Genomic DNA, 19,193 nt, shown 5'->3' with positions numbered 1-19,193 from the left:
AAGTGTGTTTGTGATGTAGTTATAGTATAACTTTAACTGGATAGAGTGCTCTAGAAAAAGTGTGATTATAAAATGTATGCCTTTTAAATACTGTTTCAAAAACTGTATTAAATTTTTCAAATTTAAATACTGTCAATGAAAATACATATTAACTTCTGCACTTAAGAAAACTTGAAGACATTTTGTGATTGGCTCCTTCCAAGAGTTGGGAACTATCACCATTGTTGATATATCCCCTACTGGTATCTCTGCTCTCCAATAAATCCTTTTTATTTTTTAATTTTATTTTTGTGGTTTATTGACAAATGTGTTGAAGGCATTAAAGTGTTTTTACTTTTGTTTAATGGTAACCCTTGAAGTATTTACTTAGAAATTTTGTAAATGTTTCAAAGGAAGATTTAGTTTTTTCTATACCTTACATCAGGACGAGAGAAGTATTAGCTACAAAAGAGTAATATATATGTGCATGCATGGATACATAAGTATGTTTTAACTTGCATGTGTAAATGTATCTTCAGAATTATTATCAGTTGAGTTACAGTTTCTAGACAGGATTCACTTGTATGTATTGTGACCCATTGTTTCTTGAGTTGTGGCTGTTAGGTTGGATTCACTTGTGCACATTATGACCCATTGTTAGTCAAATTGTGATAAATTTTAGGTAGAATTCACTTGTGTGCATTATGACCCATTGTTAATTGAGTTGTGATTGTTGGGTAGAATTCACTTGTGTGCATTATGACCCACTGCCAGTGAAGTTGTTATTGTCAGGTAGGATTTATTTGTGTGCGTAATGATCCATTGTTAGATGAGTTGTAATCGTTAGCTAAGATTCGTGTACATATTATAAACATATTTTTCTGTAAACTGAAGAACTATACCTGAACAAGGAATTTACATTGGCTTCGTAAACACAAAAATGTATATCTGTCATACAGCCATTGTGCCATAGTGTATTTATACTATTAACTATAAATCAGTAAGCAAGTTTCTTAAATTTACCAGCAGACAATTAGTAAAGAACATGAATTGATAGTGCTAGGACTATTGCTAATCAGCTTGGCCTACTGATTATAACGTGTTGTGTCTGTTTTGAAGCATTTACTGTTAAACTGTCTAATCTAGTAAAGTATGTTTTTAGTTTTGTTTCTCCACTCTATAACACATTTTCTCTTAATAGGTTACTGGAAGTGCAGATGCTACTGTGAGAGTTTGGGATATTAAAACAGAAAAGGAACCCCGTGTGTTGTATGGACTTCAATCGTCTATTGTCTATGTAACAAAAGAGGTGCTGATTTTGTGTGTATTCCATGTTGCTGTTTTTCAGACATGATTACCCATGTTTACTTGGCTACTAATATCTCGTATAAGAAATACATTACTTAAATATACAAGTGTCACATTTGTTTCTGTATCATATAGTAAAACTGAAGAAGGTAATATTGGTGGTATATGTCAGTAAGAATGGGCCATGCATGGCCTAGTGGTTAGCATGTTGTGCTTCATATTTAAAGGTTTGAGGTTTCAAAATGCATGCCACAGCTCTAATTTGCCCTTTTCTCCAATTTGAAGTTCAAAATTTGGGATGACTTTACCTGAACCTTGAGGTCTTTAGCTTGGTCGTTTATCTTGTGTTGCTTAAATTGTTAAACAGGTAGAAAATGCCAGTTAATTAAATTAGCACTGAGATGCATTAACTTTAGTTACCCATAACCAATACTTGTTTTCTTTTTAATATGAGCATATAGTTGTTTCTGTTAAGATACCAATTTTATGTATTAAAAACTCTGTAATGCAGTTTTGAGATTGGAATTATAGTCACAACATTTTTAAACTGCATTAATTTTATAATAATAATATGAATCTTGTAAGACATACAATATATATATATATATTTCAGTTTCATGAGATTTTTCATGAATAAACAGTGTTTAGTTAAAAGTAAATTACATTTCTGCAGATGACAGGAATCGATATGAAAGTACAATAAATATACTGACTAAAGTGGAACAACTGGTATTATTAAATGTTTTATCTTATTGATAAGATTGTCTTTCTAACCATTTATAAAATATTTTAGATAAAGTAATTATGTATGATTTATTTCAAATACAGAGAGCTGTAACTGATCTACTTAAAAGTTATCTTGCCATGTGTAACACATTACTTGATAAATGTCATTATTTCAATCCATGTTAAAGTCGTTACAGTAACATTTGTTTTATTTTACTTACTACTAAATGTTCCATAACTTAAGCCTTCTCTCAGTTGTTCAACAGTAAGTTTACAAACATAGTGCTAAAACTTGGGATTTGATTTCCCAGAATGGACAGAGTGGAGATAGCCTGTTGTCTAACTTTGCAGTAAAAAAAAAATTATATTATTGAAATCATGTATAGTCTATAATTTATTTATTTCTGCCAAACATTTTTCTTTAGGTATGAATCTGAGACAGTCATTTTTGACTGTCCAGATGGCTTGAGTTACAGGAAATCTGGTATGATTAAATAAGAAATGACAGAATAGATATTCACAATCATGGCTTAAAGCTGAATTCAGAACATTTTTATTATATTTATAATGTGGACTTGTGTTTTTTTATATAGATACAGACAGGCAGATATATAAGCTATAACTCAAATGTAAATATATAAATAAATCTGTTTCTCAGGGAGGTTACATCTTTGCTGGATGTGTAGATGGTTCGTCTGCATTGTGGAATATAAATGGAAATTTGATTACCAGTCTACCTGCGTTACATTCCCACAAAAGCTACCCAGCTTTTACCCTGCAGAAAGGTAAATTGTACTCATTCTTCAAAGTTTGTTTTTGTTATGATTTCTACTTTCCAAAGGTTTAATAATGTCATACAATGACAAATGTGCCAATAATATATTTATAACAATTGAAGATTTAGTATTAACTTAAGTTACAGCAAGCTGTCTATTTGGAGAAGAACTAAAATCTAAAAATAAACCTGGATTAAATGAGCATAGCTAATCAAATATATTTGTTAATATATTCTTGCTTACAAAGATTACAATGCATTGTTTCATCAGTTTGGTGCTTTACTGTTAAAGGAGAGATGATTGATTCAGAGAAAATCATAAAAGATGTGTATGTACAAATTGCCTGGATATTACATGAATAACACTGAGAAGATACAGTGGTTATCTTATGGTCATCAGATACAATTAGTGACTGTTGAGCTTGTTAGTTAATGTGAATTTTTCCATTTAACCTGTAGGTATCTTTCATATTTTGTGTTGTTCAGCTCGTAGCAAAGTGGTATTTTCTCTCACATATTCTAAATCATATTTGAATTTTATAATTTCTTGATAATGAACCTCTTGAAACCATCAGTGACAAGTTCCTATGCAAGATGTGCCACGAATTAACAAAAACCCACAAAAAAGACCACAGGTTGTTGAATGTAGGGGTTATAGAATAAAACCTGCGATTACTCTGTTAGTAAATACTTACCTGGGATGGCATAAGCCTAAGAAGCTGCATCAGTTAGATTACCTGTGATGACATACACTAATTTTATATACCATGAATGATGTATATTGGATGTTAATTGTTTTTCTAAATGGTTTTTATAGGAATGTTCTTTCAAGATCCTTAGTGTTTTGGTGATATCCATGCAGTAGTTACATTAAAATTTACATATATTGGTAGTCCCATACTATGCAATTTCATACTTATTTCTATTAGATGTAATAAGACAAACAGTGTATTTTGTAGAAGTCTGCTTTGATTCATAATGACGAGAAACTCACTTGAAGTAAAAATGAATCTATTGACTTCTTGTATAGGTGTGAACACTTTTACCACAATAAAACAGAGAACAACATTTTGACCTTCTTAGGTCATCTTCATATTATTCTCTGTTTTCTTTTTGTAAAATTGTTAATACCAGTCGTCCTGGGATACAGCCTGTTATAATGTATTGTTTTAGTATTTTGTTTCCCAAACTCTAGAAAGAAGTTGTTAAAATATTATGAATCTGTATATTCCTCAGCAGTTTTTATTATATGTTATCACATCAGGTTTACTGTTGTATTTTTCTTCCTTTAATAGAGAATGAAAACTTGGGCAAAGAAAGTCGATTCAGGGGCCTGATTGCAACAGAAGAAGAAGATGGTTCTATTACAATCAGAAAACCTTTTGCAGTAAGTAATTGTAAACATTATATATTACTATTAATGGCATGACAAGTGCATGGTGTAAAATCTATTCTTTTTATTTTCTCAGATCATGTAACAGCAGAGTATAAACGCAAGCTAAATTATTCTTATGGAAAGAGGGATGTGGTCTATTAAATAAAACATTTTTTAAATTTCAAAACTACAGTTATGATCCATTTTAAGATTTGATATTTATACACCCACACACACTTATAAAACATTGTGTGTGTGTGTGTGTGTATATACATTTTGTTTCTCTGTCCATTGTCAAACTACTACTAGTTCAATAGCCCAATCTCAAACTTTGTGGAATGGTAGCTTGTAACTTTTTAGTAAAGTTTATAACTCCCTCCACCCCCCAACATTGATGTTATTAAACACTTGTTATCTTTGGGAGAAATTAATGTTAACTACATTCGTAGGGAGTGCCACATCTTTACACCTGAAAAAAAAAAATATTTTTTTTAGCACAATATACAGTGTTGGGGAAGGCACAGAATGTCTTATATTTAAAAGAGTGTGCTAGCACTCTTAATGGAAGAATGGAATGAAAAAACAATGGACATCACTGTTGCAATAATATGTCAGCTCAGATGAAGTTTCTAATCCAACACCCATCATAATGCCGATATGAAAAATACATTTCTTGAGTTATGACCACTTTCTGTTTTAACCCATGACCTTTCAACTTTGTCCCATAAGACACATTTGAAGTGAATGACCACAGATTAATTAAGCATGTGAAACACTGTGGAGAGACATAAAAGTTAAGTGTTGAAAGCATGTAACAGAAATCACACCTCCCGTAAATATTTAGACTATTACCTCATATATATTGAGTTCTTAAAGCCAATACAAAACGTTTGATCAGTTAATAATGATTAGTGTAATAATATTTAATAAATAAATTGTGTGAAAGTTAGAATTTTTATGTTATTTATCATAAACCCACCAACACATTATTTTAATCCCGTAAATTGAATGAAGAAGGATATCTCAGCCTGTTAAATATAAAAAAGTACCTGATACATTTTTTCTTTTATTGTTTATTTATCAATGTATTTTAAAGTTGTTGTTTATTACATAATTTAGGGATGATAATAGCTGTTTCTTTCTTGAATGATACTTAATATGTTGATGTATGTTACAAACTAGTTCATATATCATACTGTGTTGATTCACATCACAATCATGTTCACACTTGGTATTTAATGTGCTGATAAAGGATTGAGTGCATTATGTTAAAATGACTTTGAATGTTTAAATCAGAAAATTGTGACAAGCGTGGTTGATATAAAATTGTGGTGGAATGACATGTAATAGAATTTCATTTTGACATTGCATGACACTTTGTAAGTAGTGTGATGCCACCAAAAATAAATAATTTTGGGGAAGGGTATGTAACAGTCCTTTTCAATATGTACTTACATCAGAGATATTCCATGTACTTAACTACACAGAAAGCAAAAAATTATTGATCAACTTGGGGTACCAGGACCATCTAGAAAAAGACCTGCAATAAATCATTCTTTAAGCATGGAAAGCAAAGTGTGTTGTCTCTTGTAACAGGTGAGAATCCAAGTACATAAAGACTAATGAGGGTAGCTTTCCATGTGCCCCAGGCAACAGTGCACAACATAATCAAGAAGTATCTTCGTTGGAAAGGGCAACAGGTTGTAAGTTCATCAATATAAGGTTTCCAGTTGTAACTCCCATTTAATGGTTCTATACTTCAAGCACCTAAGGAATAAAACAGCATTCTTGCTATTCTATATGAAGACATGCCAATGCAATGCTTGTGAATTTACATGTGACCAGTCTGTTGAACAGACACTAGGAAACCATCATCCTTGTACACTAACATCTTACAAGAAACTTTCAGGAAGAATGGTGTACTGTTGACATGAAAGTATTACAACAGAGCCTTTTACAATAGCAACTACACTTCTGAGCCATTGTCAAGGTGCATGGTCCTCAGATAAATCATAAACAAACATGGCAATGTGTGCTTTATTGAGATGAAGTAGCCCCAAAATCATTTTGATATAATGTACTCGACTATCTGTATTACATACCAATACACACATGATATTTAATTGTTGATGTATATTTATTTGGAAATTTAGACACATTATCTTTATTCTAATGACTTAAATTACAAATCTTTTCACACATAATACTTAACAAGCTAATTTATATTATGAACCTCTGTGGAAAATATAAACATCATGCATATCCAGTGTGATGTAATAAATCAAATATTCTGAGTCTTGGGAGGTGGTATTTTTATTTCTTATTCATTTAATATTCACTATATTGTAGCAGATAAGACTATTTAGAGCATTGTAATTGACGTTGTCTTTGCTTCACTGGTTAATTATTGTGATTGCAAAGAAGTTTAAATCTTATGTCTTTCTCTACACGTTACTTATAGGTTTTTTTAATTGTTATATACTGATTCTATTTTACTGCTTCATTAGTAATTGTATTTTAAACTGCACTTGTGTTTGACTTCTCATTATATTTAGAAAAGTCCTATTAAAAATAAGTTTCTTTCTTATCATGTGAAAAAAAACGTAACCAGACAATTTGGAGTTTGTTCTATAAATGTTCAATATATTTAATGAATTAAACAGTTATAAAGTAATTCATAAATTTTAAACTCTCTTACACATATTAAGGAATTAGGTAATAAGTTGTTTCATATCCTTTCATATTATAAGAGAATAGAAAAGTGCACCTTGTATGGACATAGTGAGCCAGTACTGGGATGTGCTGTGATAAACAATGAACAGTTAATCTCAACTTCTCAAGATCGAACCGTGAAGTTTTGGAACTTGAAGACTTTAACAGATGATAATTCTAAACACCACAAGGGTCGAGTGAACATAGTTAGGATTTCGGACAATGGCGTCACATTCTCAGTGGGGATGAGTTGGGAAAGCTGGTAATATGGGAGTTGACCATAAACGGTAGCTTATCTGCCATTAGTTACTGTGGCCATGAAGAGGTAGGTTCGGTTCAGATTCAGTTAAACAAAAAAATAATTATGATACACTCACTATGAAAGTAAAAGAATGAATCTCTAAATGTCACTAAGAAAACAGAAGACTTGTATGGTTAATGGAGTGTGGATCATAAATAGATAAATTATTACATTGATATTTCATACAATTTAAACCTATTCCATCATGTCATAATATCTTGTAGTTTTCTTCAACATTAACTAACCTTTACATAGGTCTTGTTATAATTTTTAGCTTTTTGTCACATGTATATGTAATATATGAATTGCCCAAAAGTAATAGTACTCATTTACTATGTGGTTTTTCAGTCAGTAAAGGAAAGGTGTCATAAGGAATTCCCATAAGAAAAAAAGATGGTTTCTAACTGATCTATTTCTTTTTATTTATATTTGTTTGTACTTAAACTGTGAATAGGTGTTGCTCTCAGAAAATGTATATTTTTTGTGTGTGTCATAGAGTCATTACTTTTGGACAACCCTGTGTGGTATTCTGATCTGGATTTATATTATTTTTATAGAAGATTTAACACACAAGATCACATATGAAAGAGAATTTCAAAATTGACTAAAAACTTGAATATTCAAATAATTGATTATTTTTGGTTGGGAAGAAGAAATATAGTCAACTCTTCAAAGGTGTTATAGTTTTCAGTTATTTTTTTTTAATTCATAGATTTATGTAAAATTGTTTAATATAAATATACAGGAAAGTAGTGTTGGATGAAATGTTTAAATTATTTATATGTACACCAGTAAACAATGAACAAATTAGTAATTGAAAATTAATTATAATTATTAATAATTTTCACAGAATAAACAACTATTTTGTTATTTGACTGTGTTATACTTGAAGATTAATTCAGTGTTTATTTTACTGTAGAGTTCAGAATCAGCACAAGTTATTGGGTGAAGTTACCACCATGAATTATGCATCAAAGGGAGATTGTGTTGCCATAGGCACCCAACAAGGTGATCTCTATCTGACAGACAGAACTTGTAGAAGTCTAAGAATAGTCCATTTAACGGACAACTGGTATACCTTCTTGTTCTTTATTGCTGTTTATGTGAAAATACTTCCTCAAAATACATATAAATTAATATCTTGTTAAAAATTACAATATTAAATTTGTTTGATATTATTATTGTTATCCTTCATGCTAAATGAACAAAGTTTTATTGTACAGTGTGAATTAATTAAGGGTTGACGTTATTAAGTAACATTCAATTCCATCTTTAGAGGATCTGACCTTATAGTTGCAAAACTTACAATTTTCATTTGGATTTAAGTGTTTTCACTAAGTTCATGGTGTTGTTTTCAAATTTTGCAGCTTATATTAGTTAACCACATCAAGCCTAAGGATCATTAGAAATTAGAAACCTGTGACTACCATTGGTTGAAACCACATTCAGTCGTTCTTCCAAACAGAATCAAAAACAAACAACTAATTTGAATACACTAACTAAGGTTATTGGGGCAAGTATTAAAACTCACAAATATTATTCACAGGTCTCTACTCAACAGTAGGAGGTGATAAATGGGTGGAATTGTAGGCTATGTTTAATAAAATATGTGTAAAAAGAAGGAATATTAAGTTAGACACAAAACATTAATACTTACTTTTTTAAGGAGTAATAATTTCATAATAATTACATGTGCTTTTGATTGGGCAGAAAAATTCTAAAACAAGCTGCTGAGTTGTGCAGAAACTTGGTGATATATGTATGTTCTTTTTATCAGGCTCACAGCTTCATGTTTAGTACCAGGAGACACCCTAGGTATGTTCTTTGCTGATGAAAAAGGTGACATATTATCCTGTGATGACATCTGCAGTAATCCTCAGGTAAAAAGAAATTTAACAGAATGATATATTGTAAAAAATAAATGTGTTTTGACATCTGTTCTTTTCACAGAAGACTTGCTATAGAAGTAACCTACTAAAATAATCTTTGAGTGGTATGGTTGCTCAACATCTTTGCCTTGCAGATTTGATTTAGTGTTCAACAGGTGATAAGTTTAAACTGAGCTGAAGGTTGACCACTACTTATTATATTTATTTAAATGCAGTTATAAGAAAAGCTGTTAGTAATATCCGAGATCCTTTAAAGTTTTGGACAGTTTCTAGATCCATGTTTTGTATTTTGGTTAATATGACCTTGTAGTTATCACACTGAGCTATGGGTTATGAGGACTAAGGTTTGAGCCACAGTATGCCATTAATCTTCTGTAGTTATCACATTGAGCTGCAGGTTGTGAGGATTAAGATTTGAGCCACAGTATGCCATTAATCTTCTGTAGTTACCACACTGAGCTGTGGGTTGTGAGGACCAAAGTTTGAGACAGAGTATGCCTTTAATTTTCTTCTGTAGTTATCACAGTGAGCTGTGGGTTGTGAGGACTAAGATTTGAGCTACAGTATGCCATTAATCTTCTGTAGTTATCACACTGAGGTATGGGTTGTGAGGACTAAGGTTTGAGTCACAGTATGCCATTAATCATCTTCTGTAGACATGTTGTAGCCATGACAGTCAGCCCTGTGATTTGGTTAAAAGTAGCTATGTAGGTGGCAGGTGCTAACAGCCAGTTAACCTTCATCTGATTAGCAGTTTTAATAAGGGATGTCTGTTCCTGAATATTTAAGGTCTGTGACCTTGTTTAACAAGTGTCATGTAAGTTGTTGTTCAGATATAAAACACAAAATACTAAAAAATACAGGCATCTACAACTGTTCGTTCACCTCATATGATGATAATTTATCAGTGATTTGTTATAACAAGGAACCCACTTGAAGTGAAAATGTATCTCAGGATGGCTGGTATGGGCATTAACTCTTGTAGAAGCTTGATAACCATGGTGATACATATAGATGTAACTAAGTACTTTGTGGTTTATCCACTAGTATATAAAATGTATGTATATGCATATGTTTTAATTACGTTTCCAATTTAGAACCCAATCAGGTTTCTCTGCTATGAAAGAAAACCTTTGTAAATTAATACACGTTTTTTTTTCTTTATTAATTTAAGGCTGTGAAATTAGAACTTTTAGATTTTTATAGAAAGCAATTATTCAGAATTTTAGCTATTATAGGTTTTCAAAACATTTATTTTAAAAGATGTGTATGTTCAGTCAGAGTAAAGTAAAACTATCTAGACATTGGTCAGTTAAATATGTTGTTTCAAAATGAAGCTATAATGAGATATAATTAATGTGTTGGTAGAGATGATTATAAACCAATTTAATTTTAAAAGAAATGTCTTCAGTCTTTCAGAATTTTTAGCTAATTTAGGTTTTTAGTTGCACTTATCTTTAACCTTTATTTCTCTAACACTTATCTTTAACCTTTATTTCTCTAACTGAAGTAAAAGTCTTTAAGTTTGTTTTGTATGTATTGTTATTTTTGATGTGGAAACACAACATCCTTCCTAATTGTATTAGTTCTGTGTGGAAAGGCTATATAAGATTTTAACTGCAGTATCTGTTGCTTCCGCTTGATTTTGTATAATTATTCTATTTCCTTAATTTAAAATCAACCTTTCTGGTAGCCTTTGTGCAAACTGGTGTCACAGATAACTTCAACAAAAGACCAAGTTACAGTAGGTGTATGGCCAACAGCACTTTTGACCATTGCTGATGGAGCTGTGTTTGTCGGAGATGTGCACGGCTTTGTCACAATAATCAAGGAAGGTGGCACTACAGTTGTTAGGGTACGTTATAGTTTTTATTAAATATATTAGCTTATATTTTGATTCTATTCTCAAACACCGAGAGATTTCTTTAAATCCTAATTAAACTCATTTGGAGGAAATAATCTGTTTCAACATCATTAGGAGACATAAACATTGAAAAGAAATTCTGTTTAGTATAGCTTTGAAAGACATTTATAAAAATGTATGGTAGCAACTGTTTTGTTGGATGTTGTTTGAGAAGTAATTATACTTTTGTACAGGTTGGTCTTTGGGAGACAACTAACTCTTCTGATGCTTTGTTTCCATGACAAACAAGAGAAATTGTAGTAAAAACGTTTTTTTGAGAGAAATCTATGTTTTGGTTTAACATTACTTGTAAAAATGTAAAAAAAACTTTTAATTTCTGTAAATCATCAGTACAATCTTGTCTTCAAGACCCAGTTGACCTATACTTGTTTATTAGCCGTAACATAATTTATGATTTGACTGTATATAGTCTGTTATCTGCATTGTATTTTTACAGATGCACACAAAGTCTGTGACAGCTATTTGCTGTACAGAAATGTTTTTATTTACATCTTCACTTGATGGAACACTGAAGGTGTGGGATCTGTTCAGTCAGAAACAGGTATTGTCTAGTTTATTTTGTACTCTTATAATATGTTTGTCTTAATGGCACACTTTGAATAGCCGTACTCTCATTCTCTAAGAACAAATTATTTAATTGTTTAAACATGTCATTTATCACTACAGATTTTGAAAATGGTAAATTTAAAGTCACATTACATTTTCATGAGAAATGTTGTTCTTTGAAAACAATACTACAAATATTATATGTCGGCTCGTTTGGGTTCAGTAGAGGAGTGAACAATGTTTCGGTCAACATCAGGTTCCGAAGAAGATGACCGAAGAAGGTTGAAACGTTGTTCACTCCTCTTAAGTAAAAATGTTCTCAACCGCTAACCGATTTTATATATATTCTCTACAAGTGGGTTTTCTCAACATCACTGAATACTACAAATGATTTGCTCTAATTGTACAGTTTTCTCTTGTTGATGAGAATTTTGCTTTCACATGGAAAACTTCAAAATGAAGAATAGACTAGAAATCCACTTGATGTTCTCACCTAATTTCTTTTACAGCTGGGACAGTTTCACATGCCAGTACCTATCAGTGCAGTTTCTGTACATACTTTTGGCCGTAAAATGTTAAGAACAGTGGACAACATTCGTATTGTCTGTGGCACAGCCAGTGGTCACGTTCATCTGCTTCTGTGGAAAACCAGTTTGGAATAATACCAGGAGAAAAAACCCTTATTTGTTAGGCACTGCATCACTTCAGATATACATATAAATTAATTTGATTTCAGTAATCTTGTGATAAATTATTTATGTGATACTAGATTAAATATCGTGATATAAAAAATATTTTTTTGTAAATTATCTGTATTTTACATTAGAACAGATAATACTGTATAAAATCTCCAATAATTTCAGTTGATGACGATGTACATTTTGATTTTGTTTTGAACCACATTTTAATCACTTGTAGATTGCTTTTTGGACTCGGCTTCTTAGTTGAAAAATCTCTGAGTAAAATTATGGAAATTTCATGACACATTAAATAATAGAATTAAATAAAGTTATGTGAATTTCATTTTTTAATCCAAAAATTATTCAGTAAGTTTAACCAAGGTTACCCTATGACTTGGTTGGGCATTTACACTGTGTGAAGGAACAAAATTAATGTACTGGTTTATGCATATTATATCGACTTGACAGTTACTATGGGTGTAAAATCTAATAAAGGGACTATTAGACAACCAGGGGGCACTCAGAAACTTCTGTTCCTCTTCACCGTAATAGCAGAATTAAAAGTTATTTGTAGGTGAATTCATAAAGTGTACCAGAGTGAATAAAACTTAAGATAATATACAAAGTTTTAATTATGGGGTATGAACATTAAGCTTCCAGATTATTGGTAAGTATGCATGGTATCTATGGGCCTTACATCTGCTCTAGGGTAGAGCCCCAGTACTGTGCATGTAACCCCTAAATTAGTATTGTGATCTCAACACTGTCAGCAACCTGGGTGCCCTTAACTTCCTTCCATATCCTAGGCTTTTGATAATTTTGACCAGTTAATAGTGGTTTCTCTGGACAGTTGGATTTTCGTTCTACAGATGCAAGTAAAAGCCTTAAAGAAAACCAGAGGAGCAGTTGTCTTCATGATGTTGGTTTGAAATGAGATGTTTTAGACTTTTTTAATCTGACAACCGATGAACTAATTACAATCAGCAGAATCAGACGGCAGAGACCTGCATCAGTAGGTCAGTGCTTCCAGTTCTAGAGAAGACATAACGCCAGCCCCAGCGTTTGTTTCATCACATTTACAGATTACAATTTTTCATAAAGTCAGTTGCATAGTGATAAACTTTATACAAAAAACAGAACTTACAATATGCTCATAATATCTTCATAAACATCAACTATACAAATCCTGTACATTTGACATACTAAGTGACCCATATGCAAAGTACTGTAGGCCTTACATATTATTCAGGTTGATGCGCTTTAATTGGTTGTTCGTTCTTGATTTTGATTGGTGGAGCAACTGAATGTGAATTCAACCAATGGTAGCCATAAGTTTCTCATTTCTAGGCTCGCTAAAGTTTTTTGTTTAACTAACATTTTATTTTGTTGATACAACAAGAGCCCTTTATTTTTCTTGTTTTCCAAACGTTGTCTGAGTAGATTATTCTATTTTTGGCGGAGTCTTTATTGTGTCCAGTTTACGTAGTATGTTCAACAATGGCTAATCTCTCCATTTTCATTAATCTTGTAGTGTCCTTGTATTCTTGTCACAAGTTGTCTTCCCATTTCTCAATATAGTGATTTTGTGATCTTTTGTGTTAACTCTTCTATAAAAAATGACAAATTGTGGTCAGAATTCAAAACTGGATGGTATCTGTTGTCCAAAAGATATAAAATTATACGACATACATAGGAGAGGTACAGTTAGTTGCCATGGTTCAGTGATCATATGTGTATGTTTACGAAGTTACATCCAATATTTTTTGGTTTGCCAAGGGTGCCAAAAATAAGTCGAGAAACTTGACTAATGCTAAAATCTTTAACGAGTGTTTAAATTTAAGGTGCCCTTTGAGCTCGAAATCAAATGGCCCCATCCTGTATTTGAAACAGTTAAAATAGAATATTACCAGTTTTGAGGCATTTCGCGAAAACAGATAAAACACACATGTGTGTAACAGAAATTTTCGTAAAAACGTTACCAAAAATTATTATTTGTCAAACAAAACTTTTATCTGATAGTTAACCTATCAGCTTGAGAGCTTTTAACCCTATAATCTGTGTAAGATATCTGTAATGGATACAGCACAGATAGCCAGACGTTAGTTGGAAACAAAATGGAGTTAAACGTTAGCTTGTTGTTTATTTGATTGTTTTAGTCAAAATGATTCTGAATTGGGTTTTATATATGCTGCTAATTAGCAGTCAGTGTGCTCCAAAAGTCTCCCACCAATAAAATAACTTTGCAGGGCTCTCTACTCGCAATATGAGGGTTGTAGGTTCGAAACCCATCCCTCCAAGCATGCTCGCCCCTTTTCGCCGTTGGGGCGTTATAAAGTCATGGTCAATTCCACTATTCGTTGGCGGCAAAAGAGTAGCCCAAGAGTTGGCGTTGGGGAGGGGGGTGATGACTAGCTGCCTTCCCTCCAGTCTTACACTGCTAAATTAGGGACGACTACTGCAAATTTAAAAACAAACATCCAATAGTAACTTTGCAAGAAATTATAAGTTCGAGCTTGTATGATCACCAATTAGTTTATATTATTTTTGGGAAGGGACCAGTGCTGACTGGAACGAGCATCGCGGATGGTTGATTGTAGTGATTTCTGGGTTAGCTAAATCATTTCTTTTTTATGGTAAAGATAAATACATAAAAAGCATTCTTTCATTACCTTGACAGTTTTGTAAGAAACAAACAGTCCAATGAAAACGTTTTATCAAAGAAAGGAATTGGAATTCTCAACCTGAACTCCCATCTTTTGAGCATGTGGGTTAAACGGGCAGGTTAAAAAAGTCCTTTAGAGTTCACGTACTAGTAGCTGTTCTTAATTTGATTTATTAACCAAAAACCCAGTAGAATCAGCTAGTACAGTGGATTTTTTAGGCCTTTGGAACCAAACACCAGAATAAACATTTACTTTCATAACTTATCCAAGGATGATAAAGCAGGTAAAATAGTACTGGTCTCGAGCCTTCGATTCACCGTCCAGCGCTGTAATTATTATGTTAACAAAACGTCGAAGAGATAATTTGCCCAAAAATAAATCAATTTATATAAGTGTTTTGTACCACCCAGTCTTCACAAAAGAGTAAAGTGATGTTCACAGGATCGAAGTAAATGCGAAAAGAAACTATTTTGGGGAAAAATATTCGAGTTTATTGGAAATAAAAAAAATTACAGTATATCGTTCATATAGTTTACAACTTTAAGGAATGGTAAATACAGTTACCTTTAAATGTAATGCTAAACAATTTATATAATAAAACGGTTAAAACATTTCTTTTATTGATAAGAAAAAAATAAAACTTTGCCTAAGGCTACAAATACGCAACTTCATTTCGACACATGATTTAAACATTTAATACAATAAGAAAGTTGAATCTTTTATTTTCTTCAGGAAGTAATAAAAGGATGAAGCAACACGTTTCGTCTTTACTTGTAAACAGTGAACAAATTTATTCTGTCAATCGCTAAGATGATTTGATCTTCGGGAATTTGTGGACATTTGTTAATAATTGACTGAACCACTTCGAACTTTGATGAAAGCTGCTGGTATTGAATTTTCTGATCGGCTCCTTCTGAGAGCTCAAACTTATTTTTGATACCGCAGAGTTTGAGTCCAGGAAAGCTAATAAAATATAAATTTTCTAAGACTGGAGGGTTCACTTCTGCAACGAGGTATGCTTTAGTCATGTGTTCTTCAAAGTAAGAAAGATCTCGAGGTTCAAGATCAAAAATAAAATAATCAGACCAACCGTCTTTATCACGCCGATTCTCGGGTACAAGAACGTCTAAAGTTTTATGAACTCGTATTATTAAATTTCCTTGACGAACAAACTTAAATTTGAGATATGACATGCTATAAACTGGTGATTCTTCTTCGAAATCTAATGGGATTGCCTTGAACGTTGGGAAGGCGTTGAAATCCACCAGATGTTTAGTGCCACGTGCCGACAAGTTTCGAACAATTGTGGCAATATGATTGTTTGGAAATCCAAACGCAGATGCAGTATGATACACGTCAAACCCCAAAGCTTGAAGCAAATATTTCACAAAGACATTGAGAATGTAACACGATCCTCCTTGTTTAGCCATCATGGCTTCTTTAATTCCAGCCCATGTTGGTATGTAACGATGTTCCGGTTCCAGTGAAAGGAAAGATATATTATGATAAGGAATTACTTGGTGGATCGTCTCTATAAGATGATCTAGGAAAGCACTGCGATCTGTTGCCAATTTTCTCTTAGCCTCTGGTATCTCAAGAACTTTAGATGCAAAATACAGGGCTTCTTCTTTGGTCAACCTGGATTCCATCGCCAACAAATCTCTTGTATTTATTCGAGTAATCGACCTTAAAACATGGAATAATTTAAATTTACTTTTGATAAAATCATTGAAACATAAAGTACAAAGTAAATTAGTGTAAGTTAACCAACTGAAAGAAGAAACTACTACAGTACATACCATTTCTTTCATAATCCGATGGTCGCAGGTTCGAATCTCCGTCACACAAACACGCTTGCCCTTTCAGCCATAGGGACGTTAGAATATCACGGTCAATCCCACTATTCGTTGGTAAAAAGAGTAGCCCAAGAGCTGGCGGTGGGTGGTAGTGATTAACTGCCTTCCCTCTACTTTTATTCTGCTAAATTAGGGAAGGATAATCCTCGAGTAGCTATGCGCGAAATTCAAAACAAACCAAACCTTTACTATTTTATCATGAATGAATAAACAAGTAATCCTGCTTAAGGCTAATTTGAATACCTAATCTCGAAAGATTAAATCTTTTTTTCTTTGTTTTGTCTTATATTTATAAAGCTGAGAAATTTGGCATACATTTTGGCATGGTCGATATAAGCGTTTGTAAGGACTGGCTGGAATGTTATTCCAAGTGGTGAAGATGGCTTAACGAAGATCATGCACTGTTTGGAATTGACATCGATTTCTCTAGACTTCCCTTGCCATCCACTTCCAAATATTGTCAATAGGGTTCGGTTTGGGCGAACACGCTGGATGGTCCAAAAGAATCGCGTTATTCTCCATTAAAAAGTCCTTTGTCCTGCAGGCATATGGATTGCAGCATTGTCCTGCTGAAAGATCCAGTCATTTCCACACAAACGAGGGCCTTCAGTAAATAAGGATGCTCTCTCCAACATACCAGTGTAGCCAGCTGCTGTTTGACGTCCCTGTATAACCTAAAGCTCCATTGTTCCATGGAAGGATAAATCACCCCAGATGATGATGAAACCTCCTTCACTGTGTCGAGTAGAAAATGTCTCAGGTGGGATATCCTTATCATGCCAGTAGCGTTGGAAGACATGTGAACCATCCAGCTTAATTTTTTTCTCATCAGAGAACAAAATCTTCTTCCACTTTCCTACATCCCATGTTTAGTGCTTCTCAGCAAAGTTTAACCGAGCTGTTTCATGGTGTGGAAGGAGGCGTGGCCTTTGAAGACGCTTACGGTTTTTAAAGCCTTTCTCTTGTAGATGCCGTCTTATTGTTCTTGATCTGCATTCTAAGTTCATAAGGGCCTTAATCTAGTTCGATGATAGGATGGTATCTTGCTGGACAACCCTTCGAATCCTCCTGTTCAACGCCGGCGAAATTTTCTTGGGCCGACCACTTGAAATTCTCGTTCCATATCCCTCAGAGTCTTTTAAAAAATTTGCAACAGCAGGTTTACTACGTCCAATCTCACCAGCGATGGCACGTTGAAAAAGACCTTGCTTTTGCAGCTCGACAATTCTGCCACGTTCAAACTCTGTCAACTTTTTAGCCTTTGCCATGTTTTACCAATTGTAACACAGGAGATGTTGACAACGCTAATGCTTGAACACAAATGACTGAATTTCGTTACGTGTTTATCGATTAAGGCTAATTTCATATTGTTCACATTTTCCCTATTAAATGCCAAAAAGGTATTTTATTTTTATTTTCCATTTTTTTATTTTCATCTTTCGAAGCTCAAATAAGTGGTTGAGTCTGACAACGCAAAGCGCATATTTTTTCTTTATGTTTATTGGCCTTAAGATTTTGGCCAGCAGTGTATATCTTTTTGTTTTAAGTTTCAGCCTTATTGTGTAGTGCACATTGGCTATTACCTTTTTTACGTTTTTGTTAAACAAGATATTAAATATTGTGATTCCTAAACATACATATGAACACATGGTTAGTTTAAATAACGATAGTAGATGTCGGGTCAAGCTTAAAATGCGAAGGAAAATTTAAAAAAAAACATTGAAATAAAATGTTTCTGGCAGCATTGGACAACACCTTCCTTTGTCTCTAACGCGGACCGACTCCCAGTAAAGAAATTTTAACCTTTTGGGTGTTTTTTATTGTTTAAATAAGATTTTAAAAATTATCTAAACTTCATTATATTAAAGAAATTAAAAATAGTATTGTATTATCTTCTTTTTTAATCTGAAATTTCAAATTTTGTTAACCCTGCTGTAGGTTTTTCAATTCACTTGTGATATTTTGTCGTCAAGGTATGAGAAAATAATGTACGATTAATACACAGGTATATGACATTACATGCAACCTTGGAAATAATAAAGTAAAGTAATGAAGAAATCTCTCCTTTTAACTGTTTTCAGTGGGGTGAAAGAATATGATGTTAAATCTATTCTCAATATGTAATATACAATAAACAAAAACTTTAGAGGATTATAAATTTTTAAGACATGCTAAACTAAACTGAATAAAACTTTTTGTTTGTTATTAATTTTTCGCAAAGCTACATAAGGGGTATCTGTGCTAGCCCTTCCTGATTAAGCTGTGTAAGACTAGAGAGAAGGCAGCTAGTCATCACCACCCACCGCCAACTTTTGGGCTACTCGAAACCTAACGAATAGTGGGATTGGCCGTCACATTATAATACCTCCACTGCTGAAAGGGCCAGCATGCTTGGTGCGACGGGGATTCGAACCCCCAACCTTCAAATTACGAGTCGAACGTCTGAACCCACTTGGCCA

The 19,193-nt window shown here is 32.9% G+C and overlaps 3 protein-coding genes across 3 annotated transcripts in view; 2 read left to right on the top strand and 1 right to left on the bottom strand.

Annotated features, from left to right (window-relative positions):
* The window catches only part of LOC143236514 (telomerase protein component 1-like), a 79,309-nt gene extending 72,005 nt beyond the window's left edge, over positions 1 to 7,304 (top strand). The window contains exons 44-47 of the mRNA XM_076474815.1: positions 1,181 to 1,288; positions 2,672 to 2,798; positions 4,084 to 4,175; positions 6,914 to 7,304. Coding sequence (XP_076330930.1) covers positions 1,181 to 1,288; positions 2,672 to 2,798; positions 4,084 to 4,175; positions 6,914 to 7,141 — 555 coding nt within the window. The 3' untranslated portion in view covers positions 7,142 to 7,304. The remainder of the gene's footprint in view (positions 1 to 1,180; positions 1,289 to 2,671; positions 2,799 to 4,083; positions 4,176 to 6,913) is intronic.
* Positions 7,305 to 7,929: 625 nt separating this feature from the next.
* On the top strand, positions 7,930 to 12,543 carry LOC143236650 (uncharacterized). The gene is made up of 5 exons (XM_076475023.1): positions 7,930 to 8,248; positions 8,954 to 9,056; positions 10,759 to 10,920; positions 11,426 to 11,530; positions 12,045 to 12,543. The coding sequence occupies exons 1-5, from the start codon at positions 8,136 to 8,138 to the stop codon at positions 12,195 to 12,197; spliced, it is 636 nt and encodes a 211-aa protein (XP_076331138.1). The 5' UTR covers positions 7,930 to 8,135; the 3' UTR covers positions 12,198 to 12,543.
* A 3,102-nt stretch (positions 12,544 to 15,645) lies between these two features.
* LOC143236513 (uncharacterized) lies at positions 15,646 to 16,527 on the bottom strand. Its single transcript, XM_076474814.1, has one exon. The coding sequence runs from the start codon at positions 16,525 to 16,527 to the stop codon at positions 15,646 to 15,648; it is 882 nt and encodes a 293-aa protein (XP_076330929.1).
* Between the last annotated feature and the right edge of the window lie 2,666 nt (positions 16,528 to 19,193).

This window comes from Tachypleus tridentatus, chromosome 13 (genome assembly GCF_004210375.1).
Source record: "Tachypleus tridentatus isolate NWPU-2018 chromosome 13, ASM421037v1, whole genome shotgun sequence".
Classification (NCBI taxonomy): Eukaryota; Metazoa; Arthropoda; class Merostomata; order Xiphosura; family Limulidae; genus Tachypleus; species Tachypleus tridentatus.
The sequence above is the reverse complement of the archived record's forward strand: the minus strand, read 5'-3'. Positions and strand labels throughout refer to the sequence as shown.

Bases quoted from the DNA above. Each gene is read 5' to 3' on its own strand.
- LOC143236513 (XM_076474814.1), bottom strand. From the start codon at position 16,527: ATGGAATCCAGGTTGACCAAAGAAGAAGCCCTGTATTTTGCATCTAAA.
- LOC143236650 (XM_076475023.1), top strand. From the start codon at position 8,136: ATGAATTATGCATCAAAGGGAGATTGTGTTGCCATAGGCACCCAACAA. The intron at 8,249-8,953 runs GTATACCTTCTT...TCTTTTTATCAG, and splicing joins GTCCATTTAACGGACAACTG to GCTCACAGCTTCATGTTTAG. The intron at 10,921-11,425 runs GTACGTTATAGT...GTATTTTTACAG, and splicing joins GTGGCACTACAGTTGTTAGG to ATGCACACAAAGTCTGTGAC.